Source organism: Micropterus dolomieu, linkage group LG03 (genome assembly GCF_021292245.1).
Source record: "Micropterus dolomieu isolate WLL.071019.BEF.003 ecotype Adirondacks linkage group LG03, ASM2129224v1, whole genome shotgun sequence".
In the NCBI taxonomy this organism is placed as follows: Eukaryota; Metazoa; Chordata; class Actinopteri; order Centrarchiformes; family Centrarchidae; genus Micropterus; species Micropterus dolomieu.
In genome coordinates this window covers 23794844-23818899 of record NC_060152.1, presented here as the reverse complement: position 1 = coordinate 23818899, position 24056 = coordinate 23794844, and the positions used below count along the sequence as shown (strand labels likewise).

The window sequence follows — 24056 nt, the reverse complement described above, 5'->3', positions numbered from 1 at the left end:
ATAATATTCCTTTCTTGACACAGTTGGAATAGCTGATATTATTTAATGAAACACAGTGCAGCCTGTCTCATTATTTACAGTAACACATGCAGTCCCGCTGTGTAGTGCGTGCCATTGTAGAATTCTCCCATCAGCTATACATCCTGCTGAATTTCTACATTAGCAGTGGCAGGAGGGTTGTAAATTAGAAATGAAAAGGCATCTTGTGACACAGACCTTCAGACCTGCACTGGGGCTCTCTGAGGCCCCACACAAACCACCATTTCAATTCTCCAAATAAATCCTTCTGCGGCCAGAGCTGCAGCCGGGAAGCCGTATTTCACAACCGCGCGCAGTGGAGAAAGAAACTTGCATGATGGCTACATCTCTCCTTCTCCTGTGACACCGGAACACTCTCCTCTGTGATCCTCATTCCCAAAAGAGCATCGTAGCAGTCTGACAAAACAGAGCTGTCACGGTCTGTCTGCATGGAGACAGAAAACAGACTGGCTGTCCTTCTTTCCTTTCTTCATTCTATCCTTACATTGTATCTTCCATTTTTTCTTCCTTTATCCCTTTTTCCTTCATTATTTTTGTATGTCTGTCTGTTCAATCTTTGTTCACATCTTTCCTTTCTTCCTTTGTTTCTTCCCTACCGTCTTTCCTTCCCTCTTTTGTTCCATCCTTCCATTTTATGTCTGTGTTCCTTTTCTACACCCTTTGGTCTTTTTCCTTCAATCTTTTCATTATTCCCACCTTTCTTCTTCCTTTATCCCTCCTTTCTTCATTATTTCAATCAGTATATCGATCTATCTAGCTGTCTGTCGTTCGTCTTTCCTTTAATCCTTTCCTTTCTTTCATCCTTTGTTTCTTCCTTCTGTCTTTCCTTTAGTCACATCATCCTTCCTTCCCCCTGTTCTTCCATCCTTCCTTTCTATCTATCTGTTGGTCTACCTTTCCCCTGTCCTCCTTTCCTTTCTTCCTTCAATCCTTCCTTCCTTCCTACCTTTTATTTTCTGTCCTTCCGTTCTTCCTTTCATCCCTCCTTCTTTTTTTGTGTGTCTCACTGTCAGTCTATCTAGCTATCCATCTATCAACCTTCATTCAATCCTTTCTTCCATCTTTCCCACCTTCCTGCCTTATTTCCATTCCTCCATCCACCTTGTGCATCATGGTCTTGATACAGATCTCTGCTCTGCACACATTCTGCTCAGTGTGGCTTCAGCCTCATGTGTTCCTCCTATTTAGACAGCGCAGAGACAATCAGATCTGTGTTAAACGCAGCCTCACACTGGGCCCCACACTGGGCCCCACACTGATTGGTGTGTCAACACAGGCCGGATTTCAACTGCCTGCTCAAATGTGACTTTGTTTGTTGTGCCATCCATTCAAATCTGACTGAGATCTCATGAATAGGTGAGGGCCAGCTCATCAGATTTGAGCAGGCAGTGTAAATCCAGCCCGTGTTGACTGACGCACCATCAGCAGAGAACAGAGTGAGAATGTGTATTTTTCCCAGAAAAGCTGTCAGTCCCTTCAAATATCATGCTCATGCTACTATGTGGCACGTCTTTATTTTGTTCTTCTGTTTTATTTATTGCCGTCTAAAACAGGAAAAACAGGGTTTCCTTTTGAAAGAAACAAAAAGATCACACGTAGGTGAGAGAAATGAAGGATTTAATCCAGCAGAGAAAATGGAGAGGCAGTCGGTTTAAGGGAGCTCTCTGGAGGATTTGGTGCTGCTGGTTGTGTGGGGAGGTGGCAGCAATGGAAGGGGGAGAGACACAACCAAATCACTGCAATTAGTTGAAGAAGCACAGGAGAATAGTGCCCCCCAGTGTTTGCTTGAAATACAGTGCGATTAGTTTCTGTATGCTGCTGTGAACTGAGCACATTAAAAACTCTCACTGTGGAGAAATTCTCTTTTTTTTGTAATGTACGCAGATCCAGTGAATTGGCTTTTATCATGAAACCTCACGTTTAACTGCAGATACAGAACTGCAGTTTGTATGTGTCTTCTGCAGCTTCGTTGTCTTACAAATCAAAACCCAGGAGGAGCTGCTGAGAGTTTTTTGACATGAGGCAGGATGTCTATTGGACTTTTTTGTTGTTCATCCATGACATGAAAATAGGCTAGAATGCCATATAGAGGTCTGTATCTAATTATGTATCTGAGGCATAATATGGCATGTCATGTTAAGTGAAATCACATTTAATCAAGGCTAAGATGTGGAAATTACAATTTCCTTGAGCTGTGTTTTTTTTCATAGAAAATTAATTCATCCTGCACTAGTTCCTCGTTCATGAATGAAGTCTTCACGGGGTCCCTTTCAGTGGCGATTCTCCATGGAGAAGCACTAAGACCATATTGACCTACATTACTTCATGTATTTTCAGTATGAAGTATGTCTTTAACTATTCTTATTTGCTGTGACTCAACATCCATAATCCCTTTTTGTAGGTTGAATTGATGACGTGCTTCATTCATTCATCTCTCCGTCGCTGGATGATTTCCGTAGGCAGAATGCTATTAGTGTGTAAACAAGGTGAGCCGGGGAGGTCACATGACTCACAGGATTTCACAGGGTGCCATTGTGCTACATTTGCCTTTTTTGTATAATTTTACAGGCATTTCACACCAAGCTTTCTAATACTCTATCATTACTGGAAATTGAAATTTAAAACATGACTTTCTTGAAATGTGTAAAAGCACCAGTATTAACTTGTCCTGTGTGGATCCGTATTGGTGGGAAAAAAAGGTAAAGACACGATTTGCTCTGACACAGTGCTGGCCTGGTTGGTTTAATGACATTTTAAGAACTTCATCTGAATATCCCGTTGAGCCTAATGACGGATACATCTTTTCCCCCCCGGAGCTAAAGTCCTGTCTCTGTGGGCACCAACTGATAGCAGGTAGACTTTGCCCTGAAGGGAAAGCAACACTACAGGAAGTGCAGCAGGGCAGATTCCTGGCCGTCACAGCACAGGTAAGACACTTTGTAATAGATTAGAGCTGCAATGAATTGATTTATGTGAACATACCTAAGTGAAACAGCAATTGATCACTTGTTGAGGACTTGAAAAACACGAGGGGTACTTTTGAAAGGGTTTCATTCACCACTGTGTCCTGTCCGTCGCTGGTTTTAGTTTGGGGAGTTGACTTGTGGAAGATGAAGTCAGAAGTCAATGTGGCTTTAGATGGTATATCACTGAGTTTAAAGGCTTTACTATTTAATGATATTACAGGAAGTGTACATTGTTGATCACATCATAGATAGGTTTGTATTCAGTGCTGATGTTTATTTGAAACTGTTGTGTGGCTGATTGTAGCTAATTATAACTTAATTTCTCTAATGATTATTGCAGCACCAGGGACCTTAAAGGGAATCCATTACTCTCATGTCCTCACTATATATAAAATACAATCCCTGAGTTAACTGTCTGTTTGTCCTTCTTGATGGGAACTGTATTTCCTGTGAGATCAATTAACCACAACCTATTTGGCCACAGCTCTTTTAAAATGGAGGGTTAAGGCCATAATCACAGATCTTAGTCATGGGTTTGTGTGATGCGTCATTTTGTAATTGCCCATTTACACTGATATTGCCTTATTTGCCAATTTACCATCACTGACGAAAGCGCTGTTGCTGTTCAAACGGACGTTGCTGCCATGATCACCTTATCTGTATGTCTAGTAGTTTTTCTCTGTCCGCTTTGTGCCTTAATTGATGAAAAGATCAGCAAACTTTTGGTGGAATGGACCAGTCTAATGGCAGCAGCAGTGGTGGTTATGGACCCCGTCCCCCTCCGTACAATCATCAGGATTATGGACAGAGTTCTTACACAGGGATGAGCTATCAGGTTAGTAGCAATATTAGAAACATGTTTAATAGCCTCATAGGAGAAAAGGGACTGAGATAGTGAGCTTTTTTGGATTTAATGTCTAACTATTACTACAGCATGAGCAAAAATCACACACTACCTGCCATTGATCATGCAATCATCATTAAACCTTCGTTTGATTACCCATGGTTTTTATGTTGTTCAAAAGTAGGATTTTGTAGAAGTGTTGTTTGGAACTACCCCTGTTGCTGTTGCTTTGGATGAACCAGGTAGGGAAGGGCAACGTTGCAGTGGTCTCGCCTCCTGGCACCTATGACAACATGGTCCATCCTGACGGAGCTGGAGGCGTCCAGCATGATGGTGAAGCTCCACCTGACTACTCTTATGGCTTAGAGGATAGCAGCTTCAGTGATGCTGCTGTGCGAAGAGGTAAGGGCTAGAAGAAGGGAGAAATGGGCAGAACAGAAAGTGAGAGAAACTAAATGTGTTTTTGTTTGCATGGTCAGAGCTGCAACAATATTTACTCCCTCATTTGCTTTGCAGTGTTTTCTTGAAATTGATTTGAAATGGAAAATTGTTCCCTGATCTCTGCAGCTCTTCACCTCCCACACAAAACAAATTTTAAATTAGAGGATGAAATGTGGGTTTGGTGAAAACGGAACAATTTTGACACAAACCACCCTACCTGCCTGTCTGCTTCACTCTGGCAGATTTTAGTTGTTGTTGTCTTTCTTTCTCCTGCCCATCTACCTTTCCATCTTTCTTCACTCACTATGTGTCTGTGTCTTTCTTTTTCTGCAGGTTTCATAAGGAAAGTCTACTTGACCCTGATGATTCAGCTGCTTGTGACAGTCGGGATCATCTGTGCTTTTCTTTATTGGTGAGGCACCTTTACACAAGGGAATTTCTTCCAAAAAAGAGATGAAACCATGTCGGGCACCTATCCATCTATCCACATTTAGTGTCACTGTGTAGGCGCACCCAACATCACACAGGAGCACAAGCACTACTAGTTATCCCCACATAAACTCTAGCATGCAACCCAGCACTGCCGAAATCATGGCAAATGTGTGAGGTGACACAAGATGGTAGAGAGTAAAAGGGCATTCCTGCCACATAATATTTTTGCTTGCAATAGTCTGAAAGCTTTATATGTTTTGTATAATGGATGTGGTAGAACACTGCTACTGTAATTTATTTTCATAAAGTCTATTCAGTGCACAATGCTCTGTCCTCTGTTAATATTTAATAAAATCATTCTACTGCCTCTACCAAATAAATGACTTCTCTATTAAACACTCCCCTCCCTCTCTCCCTTTTTTTTGTTATCGAATAACAGCGACGCTCTCAGGAAATGGACATGGGCCAACTACTGGTTCTCCTACACCATGATGTAAGCTATGAAAAACGTTCAGTTAGGTGGTCTAGACACTAGACGTTTGTGCACCTACAGATTTCCTGTGGGTGAGTTACCTAAATGAAAATGTTGCTCATGGTAATCGATAAAAGTAAATCACAAACTGAATCCCAATCCAAGAAACTGCCAGCTACACTTTGCATAAATCACGCACCCAGTGAATTCACATATTGACACACACAGTGCTTTTTTTTTTGTTTGTTTATAGCCTGTTTATTTGCTGTTTTACGATACACACTATATTCTCTGTGAAATAGGGCGGCGGTGATGGTGCTCATCGTGGCCTTGTCCTGCTGTGGCAACCTCCGTCGTCAAGTCCCCCTCAATTTCATTGCCCTGGGCCTGTTTGTGAGTAGATGCAGTACCAGCCAGGCATCAAATTAAACCCCCACCACACCTGCTCTGTTTCACAGTTTTTTTGTCATGTATTTACTTTCCATTTGTCTCTCTCTCTCCCTCTCTGCCTCTCTCTGTCTCTGTCTCAGACTGTGGCAGAGGGCCTGATGCTTGGATCTGTGGCAGTGTGAGTGTTTGTTTCCAAGGATGGATCCCCACCTGATGCTGACTCATTTACACAATAATAACCCTATTTGATTCACATCTGATACCGTGTTGGATGCCAGCAATGAAGCCATCACACCTGATAAGATGTTATCACTGCTGGTTTTCCAAATTAAAAAGCATATGGAATCTGTTTTTTTTTTTATGGCTGGAGATAAACACCAAAGCATCACAAATAGTTCAAAACCATTTTTTTTCTGTACCAGCGCCTGTGTAAACACAAGTTACCTTTTCCATCTGTGAGACATTTATTTTTCAACAGCTTGTTACAGAAAAGGCATCAGTTGAAGCCTGACTATCAATAAAACATTCAAATTATCATATTTATAGGGCATTGCCATAACTGAAGCTGTAACTGATATGAAATGAACATAGGTGGTGCATTATGCAATGCGAGTCCAGAGGGGGTCCCTGCCACCACGCTAGTTGAGACACATAATACAGACTATTAAATGAAAAAATAGCACTTTTTTTTTTACAAAAAAGTAATGTTTCCCTTTTAGAATAGAACACAACCCTGCTGTTTGTGTATGTGCTCTGCTTGCTGACTAGTTAGACATGATAACATGGGGTGCCTTTCCCGCTGCATATCTGTGTGATATTTGTGTCTGTAGGTTCTTTGATGCCGAAGCAGTTCTGTGGGCTGTGGGGGCAACAGCGCTGGTGTCCTTCGCCTTGACTCTGTTTGCTATGCAGTCAAAGGTAAGATCTGTCACACACTCTGAACTCAATTTGCAGTGCAGCCAAAGGTGAAATTTCATAAACTGCACAGCATTTTCTATACCCTCAGTGGTAAATGTCCATATACTGAGCTGTGTTTCCTGTGCAGTCAGAGGGAACGTGATAAGCTGAGCTGTTGGATAGGTTTTTTCTCATGCAGTGTTTGCTACGTGCAGTCACCAGCGAAGGCTTAAAACGCTGATGGGTTTGCTGTCCAGGCAAAACTATGATTACTGCTAAGATCAGTGTATTTGTCAATCAAGTTAATTCCTTATGTCCAGTGGTGGGACAGAGTTAAATCTCTGGGCTGTCATCAAGCCGACTGAGGCTACTGCCATAAATCTTGAGTTCAGTTTGGTTATTTGTCAAATCCCTTGTCTTCCTTTTTTGTTTGTCTCCTTTCACCATGAACTGTCTAACAAAGCTAACACACTCTGAGATTAATCTTTAAAAGGGCCCTTTTGGGGGCGCAATGGGAGACATGATTCTCCTCCAGCATTTTAAAATTTAAAAGGTAATTACTGGTGCCTTTTGTGCAATGGCTTGCACACATGCTTAAATAAAAGAAAACGCAAAGATTTGCATTCTTGATCTCTCACCATGAGACGTCAAAGTGGTCCGTGAAGAAGTTTCTCCACCAAGATAGCGCTACTTTAGTGCTTCAAAAGTGTTAATATTTCTTCCTGATGTCACTTGGTTCATATAAAACAGCTTATTCTTGTGTAAGTGACATTTAAAAGTTGCATTGTCAATATGCACAAGTGAGGAGACCTTTTGAGAATCCCTTCATTGATAATTTGATATGCAACTTCAATAAATGGCTCATTTTCGGGGGAAAAGTAATCATACAGTCAGTGGGGCAAAAAATTAGACAAGTGAAATGCTGTATGTATGTAGGCCAAGTTCAAATTACATCTGGAGTCATTCTTAATTGCTTCTAAATCCTGTTTGGCATTTCACACATTTTTGCCACTTATTGCATCTGAAGGAGCTGCAGACATCTATTTCTACTGCAGCTAGCAAGTGATTGGCTTGAAGGGTCACACGGTAATTAACTTCCTATGGTACCATGTACATCTTTTCTTGACAATATGACAATGACTTAAAACAGGTAACTCCCATACAACTGAACAGTTCTAACTGAGGTGATATAAATCTTATGTTTCCATATTATGAAATCTGTTCAGAGGAAGCATTTGAAAACTGAAATCATCATTCAGTCCAGCAGGTCATGTGTTGTGTCGTGTCATTTATATACTCCTTTATGTAAATGACATGACTTCCATTTTCCTCCATGCTTTGATGAAGGCCACTGGGCCGAAACATTTGCATGTTTGTTTGTTGACATGGCCTGAATAAACTGGTGGAATTGAGATTAGTGAACTTTGTCTACCTTTTTAACTTTTGGTATTCATTGTTGGAAATATATGACTTGATCATACTGAGAAAATGAATGCTTTCTGCTCGCTATTGAACTGTAGAAAGAAGTCATGTGCATCGGGTTTAAAAAGCCTGCATATAAAGGGGGAATACTATATGAATAGAAAAAGTGGCTGCACCCTCAGTCTATAAAAGATGTAGTTTTATGGGCTGAGTGAGCGGTCACTGCCACAAACACTTTTGGTTTATTTTTTTTATGACTTCACATTCATCTTGTAGATTCCAGCACCTCTTGCTCTGCAGCTCACGCTGTGCGCAGAGCTTTTTGGTCTCTCTCACTGTGATATTAAAGTCATATAGACTGCCTTGCATGTTTAGCTCATAGCTCCTCAGGTGATCAATGTTAGTGATTCTCCTGTAGTAACTCATCTTTCTTTTGCCTATCTGAAAAGGGCATGCAGGTCAAAAGGCCACCTCTCCTCCCCTCCTCTGTGCCTGCATTGCACCTTGTTGATTAATGATCCAGCATCATTATATCCAGAATCATTAGGATTTTCATGTGTGCTTTACCGCAATATGTCTTCATCATTTAGTAATCTGCGGCGCTTCACAGCACAGCTGCAGTGCAGACGACCTTGAACGCCCTGCCTTTCATTGCAATGATAAGTGTAAATGAGAGATGTTCTGTCTACAGTTTTCTGTTTGAGAGGCTCATCACATTCAGTGTCTCTCTCTTCTCCCCCCTCTTTCTGGCACCAGTGGGACTTCACCGCAGCAAATGGGAGCCTGTGGGTGTTTGCCTGGACCCTCTTTTCATTTGCATTGCTTTGTGCAATCCTGCGATCACAGGTAGATCAAGGAGCTGCTGTGTTTACACCTGTGTTTGCACTGAGAACAGGTTTAAAATGAATTACAGCGGTGCGCAGTTAGAGGCAGACAGTGCATACAGCCTCATAGCTTTTATCCCCAGGATGTTCTGGCACTGACCTGTGTGCTGAGCTGACTGTAAAGAAGAGACGGTGCACTCTCAATCCTCTCAGGAGTTGCACTGATCTCAGACTGATGCATTTAAATGTACACTGCTGTTTACTGTGACGGCTAGTACCATTAGTGTTTTAGCCTTAGGGAGGGAATTTACAGAAATGAGCTTTTCATTGATTTTAAACTGCCATTTTTACACGACAAATGAACTAGAACGGAAAACAAACCCATGTGCACCCATTATCAGCCTTTACCATCATATTTACCGTACAGAACAACTGGAATGGAAAAAGGAATAAAAGTAGGCTCACTTTTTTAGCTGATTTTAAGGACGAGACTGAATTATTATGTCTGCAGAAAGTGCCCAGTATCAATTTTCAAAGATCGAAAATAAGCATTTCATTTCATTTCATTTGAAGATGGAGGTTTATTTAACTACATGTTACCCCCATTTATGGAGGAAATAATCACAAATCAGAATTAAGTCAATTATGTTGCTGAATGCCTGTGTCTCTGATTCTTTCAACAGTATGTTTACATCGTATACGCCTGCCTTGGAACCTTGCTCTTTTCCTTAGTAAGTACATTCAAACTTTAACGACTCGAAATCAGACTGAAAATGACCTTTTAAAATGAAAGAAACCATCATCAAAAAAGTCTTAATGTCAAGTGAATCTAAGATTTGATCTTGAGGCCGAGTAGTCTGCCTCCATTGTGTGTCACAGTGGTTAGTGTAAAGAGAGAGACTGTGATGTCCTCGTGCCCTTTAATTTCAATTATGCACCGCTTAACAGCAGTAGGCTTCATTTTCACAGCCACCTCTCTGCGTGCCTCTGGCATTAACAGCAAATGTTGTGACCCATTCCGTCAGCTGGTGGAACAAACTGCCACTGCACACAGATCTGAACAGGCAGCAAGTCGCAACTCACTTTCAGCTGCTCAACTCTGACTACACGATTATTTACATGGGCTATTTATCTGCACAGTCCCCTCTCTCAAAGATAAGAAGTACTGTCCATGTTTCCTTTCAGACTGTTTCTTGTAACCAGCTCTGTCTCTTTCATCACACAAACATGCGGCATCCACGCGTCAATGGTGTTGACGCATCTCATCTCTGTCTGTGTCTCTGCAGTACTTGGTGTTTGATACCCAGCTTATCCTGGGTGGGAAACACAGGAGGTATGAAGTCTCTCCCGAGGAGTACGTGTTTGCTGCTCTCAACCTCTATTTGGACATTGTCTCCCTGTTCCTCTTCCTCCTGCAGCTCATCGGCCTCTGCCGCTAAAACTGAACCTCCATGAATGGCCTCCCTTAAGAAACTCTTTTGACATACAATATCTAATTTTGAGGCGCATCATGTATCTAGATTCATATGGAATGAAGATTCACGCTGTTAGTTATAAAGACTCTCTATCATGTCTATATATAGACATAGATGTCTGTGATGTGTCTTAGATAGTTTTTATTGTTAAATGTCAGGATTAATGTTATTATGCTGTGGGCAAAATGTGTGCTACTGGAGTTGTCCTATCAAGTATTTCTACCTAGAACTTTTAATTCATGTGCATTTGTTTGGAAACTTTAAAGCAATCAGAAAGAGGCATAAAAAATCAGCCATTGAACTAGTAATTTACAGTAGTATGATACTCTTGTTGAGAAGATCAATTTGTCCTGAAGCTTAAAGATGCTTTTGAAAAAACTGATTCCTGAAACCAAACTAACTCCATTAAAAGACAGAACCTGTCGGCCTTCACACTCCCATGAAACCAGGCGGGTGATCTGTTGTTTTTTTCTCTCCAAAATATGTTGTTTGCTCAGAATGTAGGCATCTCAGCGACCACTGAAAACACACATTAAAACTCAACACATAGTTTATTGGCATCACACAAACATTTTTCATATAAAGAGGGAATGTATCAAGTATAGACTATGAAAGTGCAAACAGCATTTCAAGGATTAGTTGCTTTACAATAGAAAATCTCAATGAGTTACAAAATGTTATATGCCATTTTAAAATAAATCACCTGGACATTAGAGGTGAAATATGGTGGAAGTACAAATTCCATTTAGACTTCTACCCATTTCATGCACAGCATACTGTTACAAAGAAAGGGCAAAATACAGTATCTTATCTTCTCTGTTTAACCCACTTATATTAAGCAAGTCCAACAAAGTTAGCTCCACTTACCATATGGCACTCACAGTTTTACAACTTCAAGACACTTGTCAAAGCAATCACTATCTTTAGATTTAATGTGGCCTATACAGGTCTGCTGGAAAAAGAAGGTACTTTACTTCAGACATTAGTTTGTACAACAACATAATTAAGTCTTAATGGTAAATCACTGATCGATTTGTTTTGTTTCATTTCATATTGGTTATTCACAATCCATTTTCTTTAATGGACCAATGTTTTTCAAATAAATACCTACTTTTATATTGCAACTTTCCTCCATCTTAGTGTCTTCAGGTAAGATACATGATACACATACAGTAGGTCAACTCATTCCGAAGTCAGTACAGTGATTTTTGTTTTTAAACCACAGAAACCCAACTGTTTCAAAATGAAGGGACAGGAAGCCCTTCCACACAAAAAGATGAGAAATAAAACCTTTTTTTTTTTCAAAATATTTGGGAACAAGTATGACATTAACCGTTGCCCATTATACCAAATCATATAAATTCAGTGTTAACCATCAACATAAAACTACTAGAACCAACAAAAAGCCTCATGCTACAAATATTTTGAAAAAAACCCCCTCAAGATCTCATGTTTGCACATTAGACACAGGTGTCTGTTTTGTTTACACTGTATATACTGTGTAATTAGCACTCAGGAAAATGTGTGAAAAAGATTTAAATAATGGTGATTGACATAAAGGCACTGTCTCTCTAACGGCGTAGAGAATCGTTTCAAAGACATGGATATCCCATGTGTTTTGAGATGCAACACACATTCATGAATTCTCCATGCATTACCCTGCAGCCCGGGACATCTGCAGAGCTCTGAGAAGGCTTTGCTTATATTACACTTAAATAGGACCCAGAGATAAATTACAGTGACTCGGGCTTGATTAATTAATTCACCAAAGTCTGAATGCGATTGCCTGATTACCTCTTTCACTGGTCTTTCCCGCAGCGTATAAACAAGACTACTCGCTGTCTACTTAGTCTGTCACGCGCCACATTTAGCTGCAGTACTCAAACATTCATTTAAACAAGCTACAATGCAGCTGGAAATGAAACTGAGCAGCCCCTCTGGGCCCGTCTGTTTTGTTGTTTTTGAAGATCAGCAGACATTTCACATTGAAAATGTGTAAGGATTGAGGCTTAGAGAATAACCATCACCAAGTCAATTTAGAAATGTTTTCTAGCAGGCCACCAACTTTTCATTTGAATAATGAATCTAAACAGTTTTGTGTGAATGTTTCACTTAATAAAGTACACAACCATTATGGTCTTACACTACAGATTTACACAGCACACTAAAGCTTTGAGAGATTTTGAAAATATCACTCAGCCGCAATCTAAATATATGGCTAGAGAGACTTGCACGTTTTAAGTTTAGCTGAATTGTTGAGATTGTAATAAGTAGGCACAATTTGCTTTGAAGAATCCACTTGGTGACTGCAAACTGTGCTTTTGCTAGTCAGTGTTTGGCACCTTTAAAGTAGGCTGATCTGGACAAGAGCAAGAAATACCTCCCAGCCTGTATCCCACAGATTGAATATTGGAACAAAATATTGATCTGTGCATATGTACAGTTGAAAACCCCCCCTCAGACCTGATTCAGACACATACAGTAGGCTTTTACTCCAGTGGAAAAAAGATAATACTTGCACTAGGCTAAAGTCTCTTATATCCTCTAAAAATGATTTCAGAAAAGGCAACATATTCATATTTCTATCAGCACAGAATCATTTTAGGAAGTAAATCTTTCAAAGTTTTTTAACAAATGTAATATCTCCTTCAGTTAGTGCTTTCTTTTCAGGAGGGCTGTTTTTGGGGGGTCTGACAATACAGTAAACGCAGGAAACTGATCTGACTGCAATGCCAGACTGAGGCTAAGAATCTAAAACTTCTTCCCCCACTTTCCAACCCAGTACAAACTGACACATTCTTCATTCTGTATACATTCCACCTAATAGCCACTACACATATTCCTTAACTCTATGTAATTTTCACACTATAATGGTTTTTGGCCTTTCCAAAAAAAAAAAACAAACAAAAAAAACACCTCCCATCTCAGCCACTTCATACCAAGTGCACTTGCTCCTCCCATTCAGAGGAGCTGGTGCTGGGCAGCTGGTCGGATATAGAGTCACATTGTGGCGTGTCGACGTGGCAGACCTTTGAGCCTCCCCGTTCGGCGCGGTCTCCACTTGTGTCAAGGGTGGCCACGTAAGATAGCGGCATGGTGTCCAGCCCTACTAGATCTAACTCAGTCGGCCTCTCTGCGACAGCACACTCCTTCTCCTCCTTCTCACTCAGTCTCTGAGTGAAACCCACATCTGCCATCCCCTCCTGAGGCTTCCTGGTTTCAGGCAGGACGGCCTCGCCTTTCTCATCATCATGCAGGCACCCTCCTCCACCTGCATGCAGTGCACCAAGGCTTGAGTCATTGTTGGAGGAGGTTGAGGGGACGAGGGTGATACCTTGAGGATTCATATCGTGGAACCAAGCCATGATGTTGCCCAGCAGGTTAGCATTTGCTGCTAAAGTAGAGGAAGAGGATGGATCGTGGCTGCCGCAAGTGGTTGAATCTATCGTGTCACTGGAAGAAGAGAAGATGCCTGTTGAAGAGTTGCTGCCACCTGGAGCCACTGGTATTGGCACAGAAGAGCCGTATGCCCGGTGGAGACTGTCACCATGCTGTGCAGAGGCAGGAACAGCAGTGGCAGAGTGCTGGCTGTTGATGTTGCCAAGTCTGGCCAAGTTATCGCCCAGCTCCAGCAGTTCTGAGCTGCTTAGGGAAGCTCTGGGGAGGACCCCTACACCAGGAGCACTCTGTTCAAGCCTAGAAGGCAGGGACGTGCCGATTGCGCCTAGTGAGGCTTCATTGGCAAGGACGTCATGATTGGACCCGCTCCCTAACATCCCTGAGTCCTGGAGTGACAGCTGAATGGCCAGTAGAATGTTAGGGTCATCGTCATCCAAAGAACCTAGACCCTGCAAGAAAATACAGGATATACAGTGTTAGTGATGAAGGCCAAACAAGTGTCATCCAGTCACAGACCACCAGCAGTTTCCAAGTCCAACCTGCACCACCTATTGGCAAGACAAGTAAAAGAAGTAGCAGGTTCGAGCTGCAGATGACACCAAAGGTAAGACTGTAAGAATCATCAAAATTTTTTCCTGTAGTCCTTTTTTACACTTAGACTACAACTAGAAAACATCAGTCAGTTGGATTGTTTAGTCTTATTCCCCCGAAATTTTCCCTCTGGGTTCAATCTTTTATCTTTTGTATAATTTAACAGTGTACAAACTTACAGTAAGTAGAAGTGCATTAGACCTTTTAAGAAAACCAGCTTTTTATCGCAGCATTATCAAGCCACAGTGACTATAAGAGAATAAAAAACTACAGAAATCAATTCAGCAAGATTAATTTTGTACTTTTTAGATTAAGTCTCACAGGCTGAAAATGGTTACTCACCATCAGATGACCTTGTCTACGTCCACCTCCACCGTCCTGTGTGTCTTTGGAGAAAAAGACATTAGACTGAATCTTTAGAGCAGCACTTGGATTGCAATTAAACGCTGATAATTACCACTTTTAGGAAAGTCATCTTCATTTTAGTGAAAACTGCAAAATGATGATCAAGTAATAGCACGACAGTGTATGCCTTCAGCGTTTTCCCAGGATATTCACTAATTCAGTATCTTCTGAAATCAATTATTCCTTCTTGGCACAAGGGAACCTTTTAGCTGGCTTCAAACCTGCAGAATCTGTCCATCTTTCATCCACACAGCCAAAAACAAAGCAGCACTGTGATGAACAAGACTGATGAATTAGAAATATTGGCATGTTTAATTTGAGCAGTTGCGATATTCCAAAGTTTGGCCCAGTACCCTTATGACAAATCAGTGGGTCAAAAAGTTAGGGAGGATGACGGGATCAATGTAGTTTAAATTAATGTATAATGTATATGCATTGTTGTAGATTAGAAAAACTTTGGCAGTATACAGCTTGACTGATGCAGTTGAGGGAGAATACAGTGCGTCCACTGCTGTACCTAAAATACTGTCGCTGAGGTCATCAGGGTCGGGTGTGTTGCTACGAAGGCTGGACATGTCGCCTCGCCTCCGCTGCCTATGTCTCCTTCTGTACTGGAACTCTGCGTACTCCTTAAAACAACCACACACACACAAAAAAAACCCACATCAACAATAAATACCAAGTTTAAATTCTATTGCTTAATTTCAACAAATGCTCAAATCCTGCAGTGTATCCAGTCATAATGTCCTCAACTTCATCATATCGCTTTCTCGCCAGAGAAAAAAAAAAAAGTTAGGCTGTAGGGCTGATCTGGAGGTACAGTTTTTCAGTTTCCTTGATTCATGTAATAGTTTTTTGTAGGAAACATTTAATTGTTTAATTTGTGGACTTTCAATGTGGTCCGGGTCTTCTGTTCCTGGATAGATCAGCGCTTGATTCAAACCCTTTCATCTCAAGACCAAGCCTTCAATCATTAGTTTGAAATTCAGCCTCATGTACAAAACAGAGTTAATACCAATTTTGATCTTAAGCATGACTTACGCAGAAAACCATGTATAAGTAGTTATTAATAAAATCTTGCTTTCACGTGGAAATGATCTCATCTCTAAGCAAAGTCTAGACTTGACGTAAGTGATCCTGCTGCTTATGGACAGGTGTTACAGTTTGGGACATGTATGCGTCCAAAGACGTTGTGAACTTTACGCATTAACTTCATGAACAATGTGATAGGAAATATCATATAATAATATTATAATATAAAGGAGTCGACCCTCTATTTAATCCGCTGAATAATATGCATTGCCTGGCGTGAGCTTGTCTTCCAAAAAGTTAGCTTTTCTCTTTTGGCCTATGGCTATTTCTAACAAAACCCTCATTTGTGCTAGCATTATAAAAGAGTAAATCACTGATTATAACGCAGATGCTGTCAATTTTATGATAATTTGAGATTTATAGATCTGTAGAAGTTAAGAATGGGCTTCTTAGAACCTGCGTATGCAAGGATGGTTATGAATAGAACATAAGCACACTGTCAGAAATTATAAGACAAAGAACATTTTTATATATGAGCCCTAGATGTTTGAAAATACTACACGTGTGGACTAATCTAAAAAAGCAAGCAGAATACTGTATCAAACATGAAAATAATAATTATAATTAAAAGTAATGTAAATAAAATATGTATTTACTACTTCACAAGTTTTAAAAACACTAGTCAAAATCAATATTTGGTCCAGGTTCATGAAAAAGGGCACAAAATAATGTAACACCCAATAATTAACTAGCCTGAAAGCAGTCTTACTGTACAATACTATATGTTCTCTGCATTGGAGTTAGAGAGACTAGAGGGTGACACAGGAATGTATTTTCATTCCTGTCCCATCCCACGTTGGGCACGTTGTTGCTCAGGAGAGTTTAAATTACGTAAAGTCAATTAACACAGACTATTTTCACACAAATTAAATTTACACAGTGTAGTGTTGTTTTTAATGACATGACGCATGTGTGTGTGATGGTTACTTGTAAAAATTCAACGATGCTGATAACAATGACTGATTTACGGACATCCAATGTTTACAATTAAACTAAATTTTGAATGAGGTATATACTGTACCCAGTATATGCTTCATATATAGTCTTGCGTCATCTTTGTTAAACTTGGGGTTCTGCTTCAATCAGATGGTACTTGTAGTGGTCAATTGCAAACTGAATGTAAATTTCAATGCCACTGCCAACCTACAGTTCGTAAGCTAGCATGGCTTCTCTATACTTTGGTTGTAGACCAGCATGAAAAGGTTACACATACTGAACTCCCCTCCCCCATGCCAATTTCAGAGACATCGCCCATACCAAATTTGCATTTCTGCATATCAAGACCTCGGGAAATAATCAACTGCATTCTCCATTCAGTAATTTCATATATTTGCAAAAGTCATTCATATAATTCATTGATTCATATAATCAAAAATCCTGTCACCCAAACTCTGTCTTTCATGTTTCAAGCGCTCTAAAAATAGCCCACTATGAAGGAATCTGCAGGCATTGTAAGAACCATGGAACGGACCATCTGTAGCTGTGCCTGTGGGGCAGTGTCATCAGGCTTTGATTATCACTATGGTGTTCCCATTACCTACTGCCGCTGAGAGAAAGAGGCTCTTAATTAGCCTTTTTTATAAGAATGGCTTGGTGTTCAGTATCTGGTAGCAACTTTTACTGTAAACTTCCTCACAGATATGCGTGGTTGAAAACGACAGGCTTGCTTGTTTGTTATTTAAATCCTGTTGGAGAAAAGGAGGTGGAGGCGAGTGTCTCGCCTGAGTTTTACATTGATAATTTGTTCTTTTGAAGGTAAGCCACATCTTTGTAGCATGCACATAGCTTAATTAAATCTTTTCTTGTGGCTTGTATACTACATTTGTTTGAAGGATCAACAGCGTTATAGCACAGTGCAGTAAACAAATAAATACACATTAAAGTCTGACAGATGATAGTCAGCAAAGGCTTCCTTCCAATTAACAGTATGGCAAAAATAAACTTCCACTTATTTCTCATGTGGAACAGCAGAGAGGGGTGATGTCAAAATCCTGTTTAAAAAGGCAGATAATCTTTAATAATCATGTCATGAGGCTACAAACAGCAAATCTGCCTGGATCATATAAAAAACTAATTTACCTTGTACTTCATACAAGATAATTTCACATTTTATGATAAGCAGAATGCTAAATTTAAAAAAAACACAGGAACTCATCCTCAGGCTACATCCACAAAACAAAAGTTTTAAAACGAACGCCGTCCACACCTGCGTTTTAGCTGCATCTCCAAATTGATCTCCATCTTAATTAAAACAATGAAACGAAACAAAAATGCACATCAAGTGGCCATTCATGTACATTGGGCATGTGCATGGCGATGTAAAAAGGAAGCAGAATGTCTACTCTGCAGCTGCAGAAGATTTGGCAAGATGTGAGTGCGTTTTCAAATTTCTTAGTCTGGTTGAGATGTGCAAACATTGCAAAAGGTCTGCGTTTTAAAACAACAATTTATGTACTACGTATTGACATCCTTGGCATGAGTCCTTTCTTTTGCAGAAAAGCTACTAAGTTATGTTTGCTAACTTGGTAGCATGCTGCTTTTAGTCTGGAAGCAAAAAAAGAAAGCTAAATTAACACACTGGGCCCAGGTTTGGATAAAAAAAAATATGTATACATGTAATATATTTGGTAGACCTAAAGTAAAGAAAAGCTTTACAAAGCTTTGCCCATGCCTCACTGCATGGTGCTGAGCAGGCAGAGGATAAGGATTTGCAAAATTAATTTATCAAACTGGCAGACAAGATTGATCCTGTCATTTGTTTTCCTGCCAATAGGAAGTACCCACTTTGTTTATGTGTGTTCTGTGCACAATAATCTGAGGCTTAGGTCTGTTATAAGACTTGCATTTTTTGTTGTGTTTTTAACACTTCAAAAGGAGCCTAAAAAGTGAGGGAGTTGTTGAGCTGATTGAATGTGTTTCCAGAGGAAAAGCCTTTGTTTAAAATCTGTCGCAGTCTAGAAACTAAACAAAAACTAAACAATAATGGACAGCACAGTATACTACAGTATATCGACTTGCTCACCACCACACCTACTGTGCGCATGCATCAAGCTCCGCAGAAAAAAAGGAGGCAGGTCAATAATCAAACCATTATGTGGCCGACAGTTTTATGAGTGCAGAAGTTAACTACAAACGCCTGTTGCTAATGCGCAATGATCGGGAGCAACCTGCTTAGGTGTTTGCCAGAGTACTGTGCTTTTAATCATTCCAACTGGGTGCACAGGGGAACACTGAACCATCTGGCTTGCTCCAGCGTGTTGAATAACATGGTGATCTCTGGGTCATCATGGTTTGTCAGTGCTGTTACACATCCAAGTCAAATTACAGCAATATTAAAAAGATTTAGATACATACCAACTTTACAAAGAAAAAGGGTATCATGTAGGGCTGCATAATTTAATTATACAATAATCATGATTTATGTTTCTGCAATAAATTAAACCTGATTAGCTGTGATATTAACGGAAGTGCATTACTGCATCAAATCAAGCGCTCCCTACTTACAGATAAAGGTATCTGTGTCGAGCACACTGATTAACCACTTTCAGCCTCAAATGTGGGTGACTGCTGGTGAGAGTGTAATCAAAGTGCATCTAATGTAGGCACAAATCTCTATAGAGAAAGTCTTCATTTGATTTAAACTGATTAGATTTTTACAATTGGTGTTTATTTACAGTATACTATTGGTTTTCTGTCACTTCAATTCATCAATTCAAAGTGCAATTAAATCACAATCAGAAACATTTTAGTTTTCTGAAAAATCATATGGAATGATGATTAAAGAATGTATCTAAATATCTAGTAATACAAATGTGATTATTTTAGGCACAACAGGGCACCTCTAATCTGTTCAGTGATCAGAAATGTAAGATCCCAAATATAAAAATATGCATTTGAGTCTAAATCTGTGTGTGCCAGGCTAATAATACAAAGTGTCAAAAATGTGCAGTTCCAAAAGCACGGCTAACATTTTAACTAACAAGCCTTCACAGAAAAATAACTTGTGGTGTTACCTCAGGTGATGCAAAGCCTAAATATTCCCAGTCCCAGGTTCCGCCAGCAAAACTGCAAGTGAGGAAGAGACGAAGAGATTCTGTCAGTATAGTAGAGAGTATAATTGCTGAAATTTCTATATTCATCTCAAACTATAGTTCTATTATATTAAAGGACCGTTTTTCATTGTAAAGATTACATTGACACATTTAGTGAGCTGCATGTCTATATGTTACCTGCGCCGGGGGGCATCTGGAGAGTCATTTGGGGCCACTCCCCTGGCTACAGAGGCCAGGAACTCCTGCCTCTTCTGCTGTACCAGACACGCCGCACGGATGATCTTGTGGCGTGGCGTCCGCAGATAAGGCCGGTTAACCTTTTGTGCTAGGTCCTCAGTCACCATCTCCAAGTCAGTCTGAGGACAGAAAAAACTGGCTGGGAGGTTGTTGTTTTTTTTTTGGAAACTATGAGCGATATTTAAAGCATGAATACACAATTTCAGCTTTAACTTTGTCTCCTAAAAGAATCTGTTCACAAACTGGGATGTTCAAGGACAAAGTGACTTTAGAAGTAGTCCGACAAGCGAACCTTTTGTAGGGGTACTGTGTACGTATCTACTTGAAAAATATAGAAATTTTGAGATGAATATAAAGATTTCAGCAATTATACTCTACAACTTATACTGACAGAATCTCTCCGTCTCTTCCTCACTTGAAAAATATATACATTTTTCAAGCCTTTAATAAATTGTCAGACTCATGAGAGCCTTGCAACTTCATTTTACACTATTTTCTTTCACCACAACTAAAATTACATTCCTTATCTTTACCAGCTAAATCATTAATTATATAACTATGGATCTTTGACTAAAAGCTGAGATGTGCAGGTACAACAGGGGCAAATTATGAAGATCGTGAGATAGAAAGCTTTATTCCCACATCTATAATGGCCCATATAAGACTAGCTCCTGTGAACATTTTTCTTTTTACTCAATAAGTATGACTGAAACCTGCATAAGCTCGTAGATCTCTTTCTTTGTGCTTTTGGGCTCCAAAAAAAACCCATAAGGATAAGAGCACTTGAGGATGCGGCGAGTCTTTAGTAGTTCCAGGACCGCATCTTCAATGAATGTAGTGTCAGGTGGTCCTCCTTCCCCTGGGAAAGAGAAGGAGAGAGAGTCAGATAACAAAATGAGGATCTGCTTTACTTTTGTAGAATATTCCGGCTTAAATTACTGAAACAGCTAAGCGGATCAGCACAAAATTATGAGAAAGAACAGCTCGATTGTACTAAATGCACTGTACATGCTGTTCTTCTAAATTAATGGCTTAAAGGTAGGGGGACGGCAAGGGATTTCGCTGGCTTTTGGTAAATTCTCAACTTAAAATCTCCTTTTAACATTTGGGTCCAAGGTGAGCATCATGTTCAAATTGTGATCCACTCTTTTGAATACAATATAAACTAGAACTGCCAGCAGTTGTAAGCGGCGTCCAAGCCTCCCGGCGCAAGCCGCAAACCCTGGCCCCACGGAGGGCGTGAAAGTCGGGCCGGGCGGGCCCGTGGAGAATAAACGACCATAGTTATAAATGAAAGGGGCTTGCGTTTATGGAGATCTGAAATTAATGTATGTCTATGGGAGTGTTATTTGAGTTCCAATTAATGGCGCCACCTAGAGGCCGATTGACACCAAATTTCACACAGCCACTCGGGAGTTCGTGCCAGATAAAGACCCCGAGTTTGGTGTAGATCGGCCGTTGAAAACGTAAAATCTACCATGACATCCTGTTTTAGCGTTTGCATAAACATTTGTTAGCTTGTAATTGGGACATTTTTTGGTGGATCAAGATTCCCTCTACAAACTTTTACCGGCTCGGTCCAGAGATCGTCTGTGCCAAGTTTCGTGGCGATCAGACTTGCGGCTTCGGAGGAGTTAATTAAAATATGTTTTCCAGTTTTCGCGATTTAGCGAAATGAAATGTCATCGCACAGAGGCGTGTCCTTTACCATAGGAATCGGCAGCATCCCCCAAACATGTAGAAATCTGCTTTATGAATGTGTTAATGTTGTGGGAGTTAATTAAAATAGGTTTTTCAGTTTTCGCAATGTAGCGAAAAAAAGTTTAGGCGGAAATGGGCACAAGATTCAGCTCAATCCCCCGAACGTGTGGATGTACGGTTTTTGATATGCGCCTTCCTGAGCGGGAGATCCAAGCGAAAACGCGTTGACCTTGCTTATAGCGCCCCCTAGAGGTAGAAGTGTGCGATTTTTTGCCCTGTGATTTTTTGGGCTGTGAACCTACCCTGTGAGTTTCACGTCCCTCGCAGTTACCGTCTAGGCTGCAGTATCAGTTTTATGTACGGAAGAAAAAAATAAAAATCCTAACGTACTGGGAACCGCGATGCCTTGCATTCGCAGGTTCCCAGCCCACTTGGGCTTGGACCCCTAATAAATCCACAACCACAGTGTTGTCTATCAGATCAAAACTTGCTATGCCAAACAGGTTGTAATTGCCTGTGCAGAAGCAGCCGAAGGGCTCTAGACAAAGCTTTTTCACAAAGCACAGCTTTCGCATGACTTAGACATGCCTGCTGAATAACTATACCCAATGTTAATACATTATTAAAACACCTTTGTGCTTTTTTAAATCCCTGCTGGCTACTTCCAAAAGCTCCGCATCAGAGGACTACATTAAGATGTGTCTCAATGTGTAATAAAGATTGACAGTGTTGTGACTGCACACTCACTTCCACTCAGGGCTCGGCTGAGCTGCTCCATCTTCTCTTTGGCTGTTTTTAACAGGCGCTGCTCGAGCTATTGTGAAGAAGACAGACGCTGTTAGGTTTTATTGTTAAAAACGTCTTGAGAACACTGCCCGACCAAACAACAGGAATCTATGTATGAATGAGGCTAAATAAATTCACAAAAGGTGAAAGCTGACTTCTTTAATGAAGGCATTGTGATGTCTGATTATTGCTGCCGCCACAATTCCCAATCTCCAAAATAGCAGGATAGTATCCAGTAATATTTTAGCTGTACAGAATACAGAAATGCCATACTTTCATCATTGTATAGTATGTTGCATTAGATGGCTATATACACTGCGCAAAGCAATCATGCGAAGCCCGGCCTGTTTACCTGATAGCTGTGCTCATGGTTCTTGAAGCGCGTGTAGTAGTGCATAAAACGGTCGAGTTCCTGAAAGCTCTTGTGCTTCTTCTCGGCCTGCAAAACAGTGAGGAAACACCAGTCGCAGTCAAGAACCTCCTAAGCATGTTGCTACCCCTCACAGGGCAACGTGTAGGAACTCTGGTTGAGAGCAGTCAAAGTAAGTGACCACAGGTGAACTTGTGATTGGGACGAATGCAAGTGAAGACAGAAAAACAACTTATTTTCACCTTTGATAAAGGTAGGCGGAACTGATTATGGATGGCTCCATGGTCAAGAGTCTACTCTAGATATAGTTTATTTGTGTGTGCACATTTGTGCGCTTTACATCTTACTTATGTAAGCTCTATAGACTCAAGTGCTTTCCTGTAAAGAGTGTGTACGCACACAAACAGTACAGGTCTTGACTGTTTGCATAATGTCTGTGTCTAAGTTTGGATCAACATACTTTTGCACCTTTAAATGTGAAAGATAATGAGAGAGTTTGCGGGTTGGGCTGATTGACAAGGAAAGTGATTATCGACGGCTGGGGAGATTACCGCTGATGCACCTGCCAGATTTAATTTATTGAGTGATGGGGCAGAATGTATTTATCAATTGTATAAACAATTTATAAAAATCCTGAAGTGGAAATAAAAGTCTTTAAAGGGGAACTTCACACAATTTTACACCTAACAGTCTACAGGTCTTGGATATTATTACTGCATTGTGAAAAAAGTTTATAAATCCTTTTGTGGCTGAAAAGTCACTTGAGTTAGTGTTGGCTGCGGTTAAAAAACTACAGGTTTGAAAATGGAAAACTTTTGGGGGTGTGGAGTTAGAAAGAAGTGGGCATACCAGACCTTGGTAGTGTGACCCTCATCTCTACTTGAGGCTAGCTGCTCAAGGCTACATTACCAACTACTATCATAACACACCCAAAATCGGTGACTGAACTGTCAGTGATCGAGTTGCATTGTGGGGAATGTAGGTACCAAGTTTTGAAACAGCAGAAGAATGCAAGGAATAAAATATACAATTTTTCTGGTTCTGCTGCATCGATTGTGAGCTTTGTTCTTTTTAAACTGTCCATTTTGAGTCTGACAATGTTACAACATTCACAACTAAAATATACCCCACTACCAGCTGCCACCACTCAGCTCTGTCTGGTCACATAAGTCACATTTGAGAAAGGTTAACAGTTAAATGGGCTAAAACTGCAAAATATTG

The 24056-nt window shown here is 40.4% G+C and overlaps 2 protein-coding genes across 4 annotated transcripts in view; one reads left to right on the top strand and one right to left on the bottom strand.

The window, feature by feature from the left end:
* The first annotated feature begins 3735 nt into the window (after positions 1–3735).
* On the top strand, positions 3736–10265 carry zgc:110410 (uncharacterized protein LOC553618 homolog). Its single transcript, XM_046045875.1, has 10 exons — positions 3736–3840; positions 4092–4251; positions 4624–4702; positions 5162–5215; positions 5497–5587; positions 5725–5762; positions 6415–6502; positions 8660–8749; positions 9411–9458; positions 10014–10265. Exons 1-10 carry the CDS (start codon positions 3736–3738, stop codon positions 10164–10166), a joined length of 906 nt encoding a protein of 301 aa, XP_045901831.1. The 3' UTR covers positions 10167–10265.
* Positions 10266–10734: 469 nt separating this feature from the next.
* LOC123967974 (ankyrin repeat and IBR domain-containing protein 1-like) overlaps positions 10735–24056 on the bottom strand; it is a 44736-nt gene continuing 31414 nt past the window's right edge. For all 3 annotated transcript variants that reach the window (XM_046044407.1, XM_046044408.1, XM_046044409.1), the window contains exons 13-20: positions 22818–22904; positions 22427–22493; positions 20692–20837; positions 19919–20097; positions 19703–19754; positions 15115–15226; positions 14535–14578; positions 10735–14050 (exon numbers count right to left, since the gene is read on the bottom strand). In XM_046044407.1, the coding sequence (XP_045900363.1) occupies positions 13136–14050; positions 14535–14578; positions 15115–15226; positions 19703–19754; positions 19919–20097; positions 20692–20837; positions 22427–22493; positions 22818–22904 (1602 nt within the window). In that variant the 3' untranslated portion in view covers positions 10735–13135. The remainder of the gene's footprint in view (positions 14051–14534; positions 14579–15114; positions 15227–19702; positions 19755–19918; positions 20098–20691; positions 20838–22426; positions 22494–22817; positions 22905–24056) is intronic.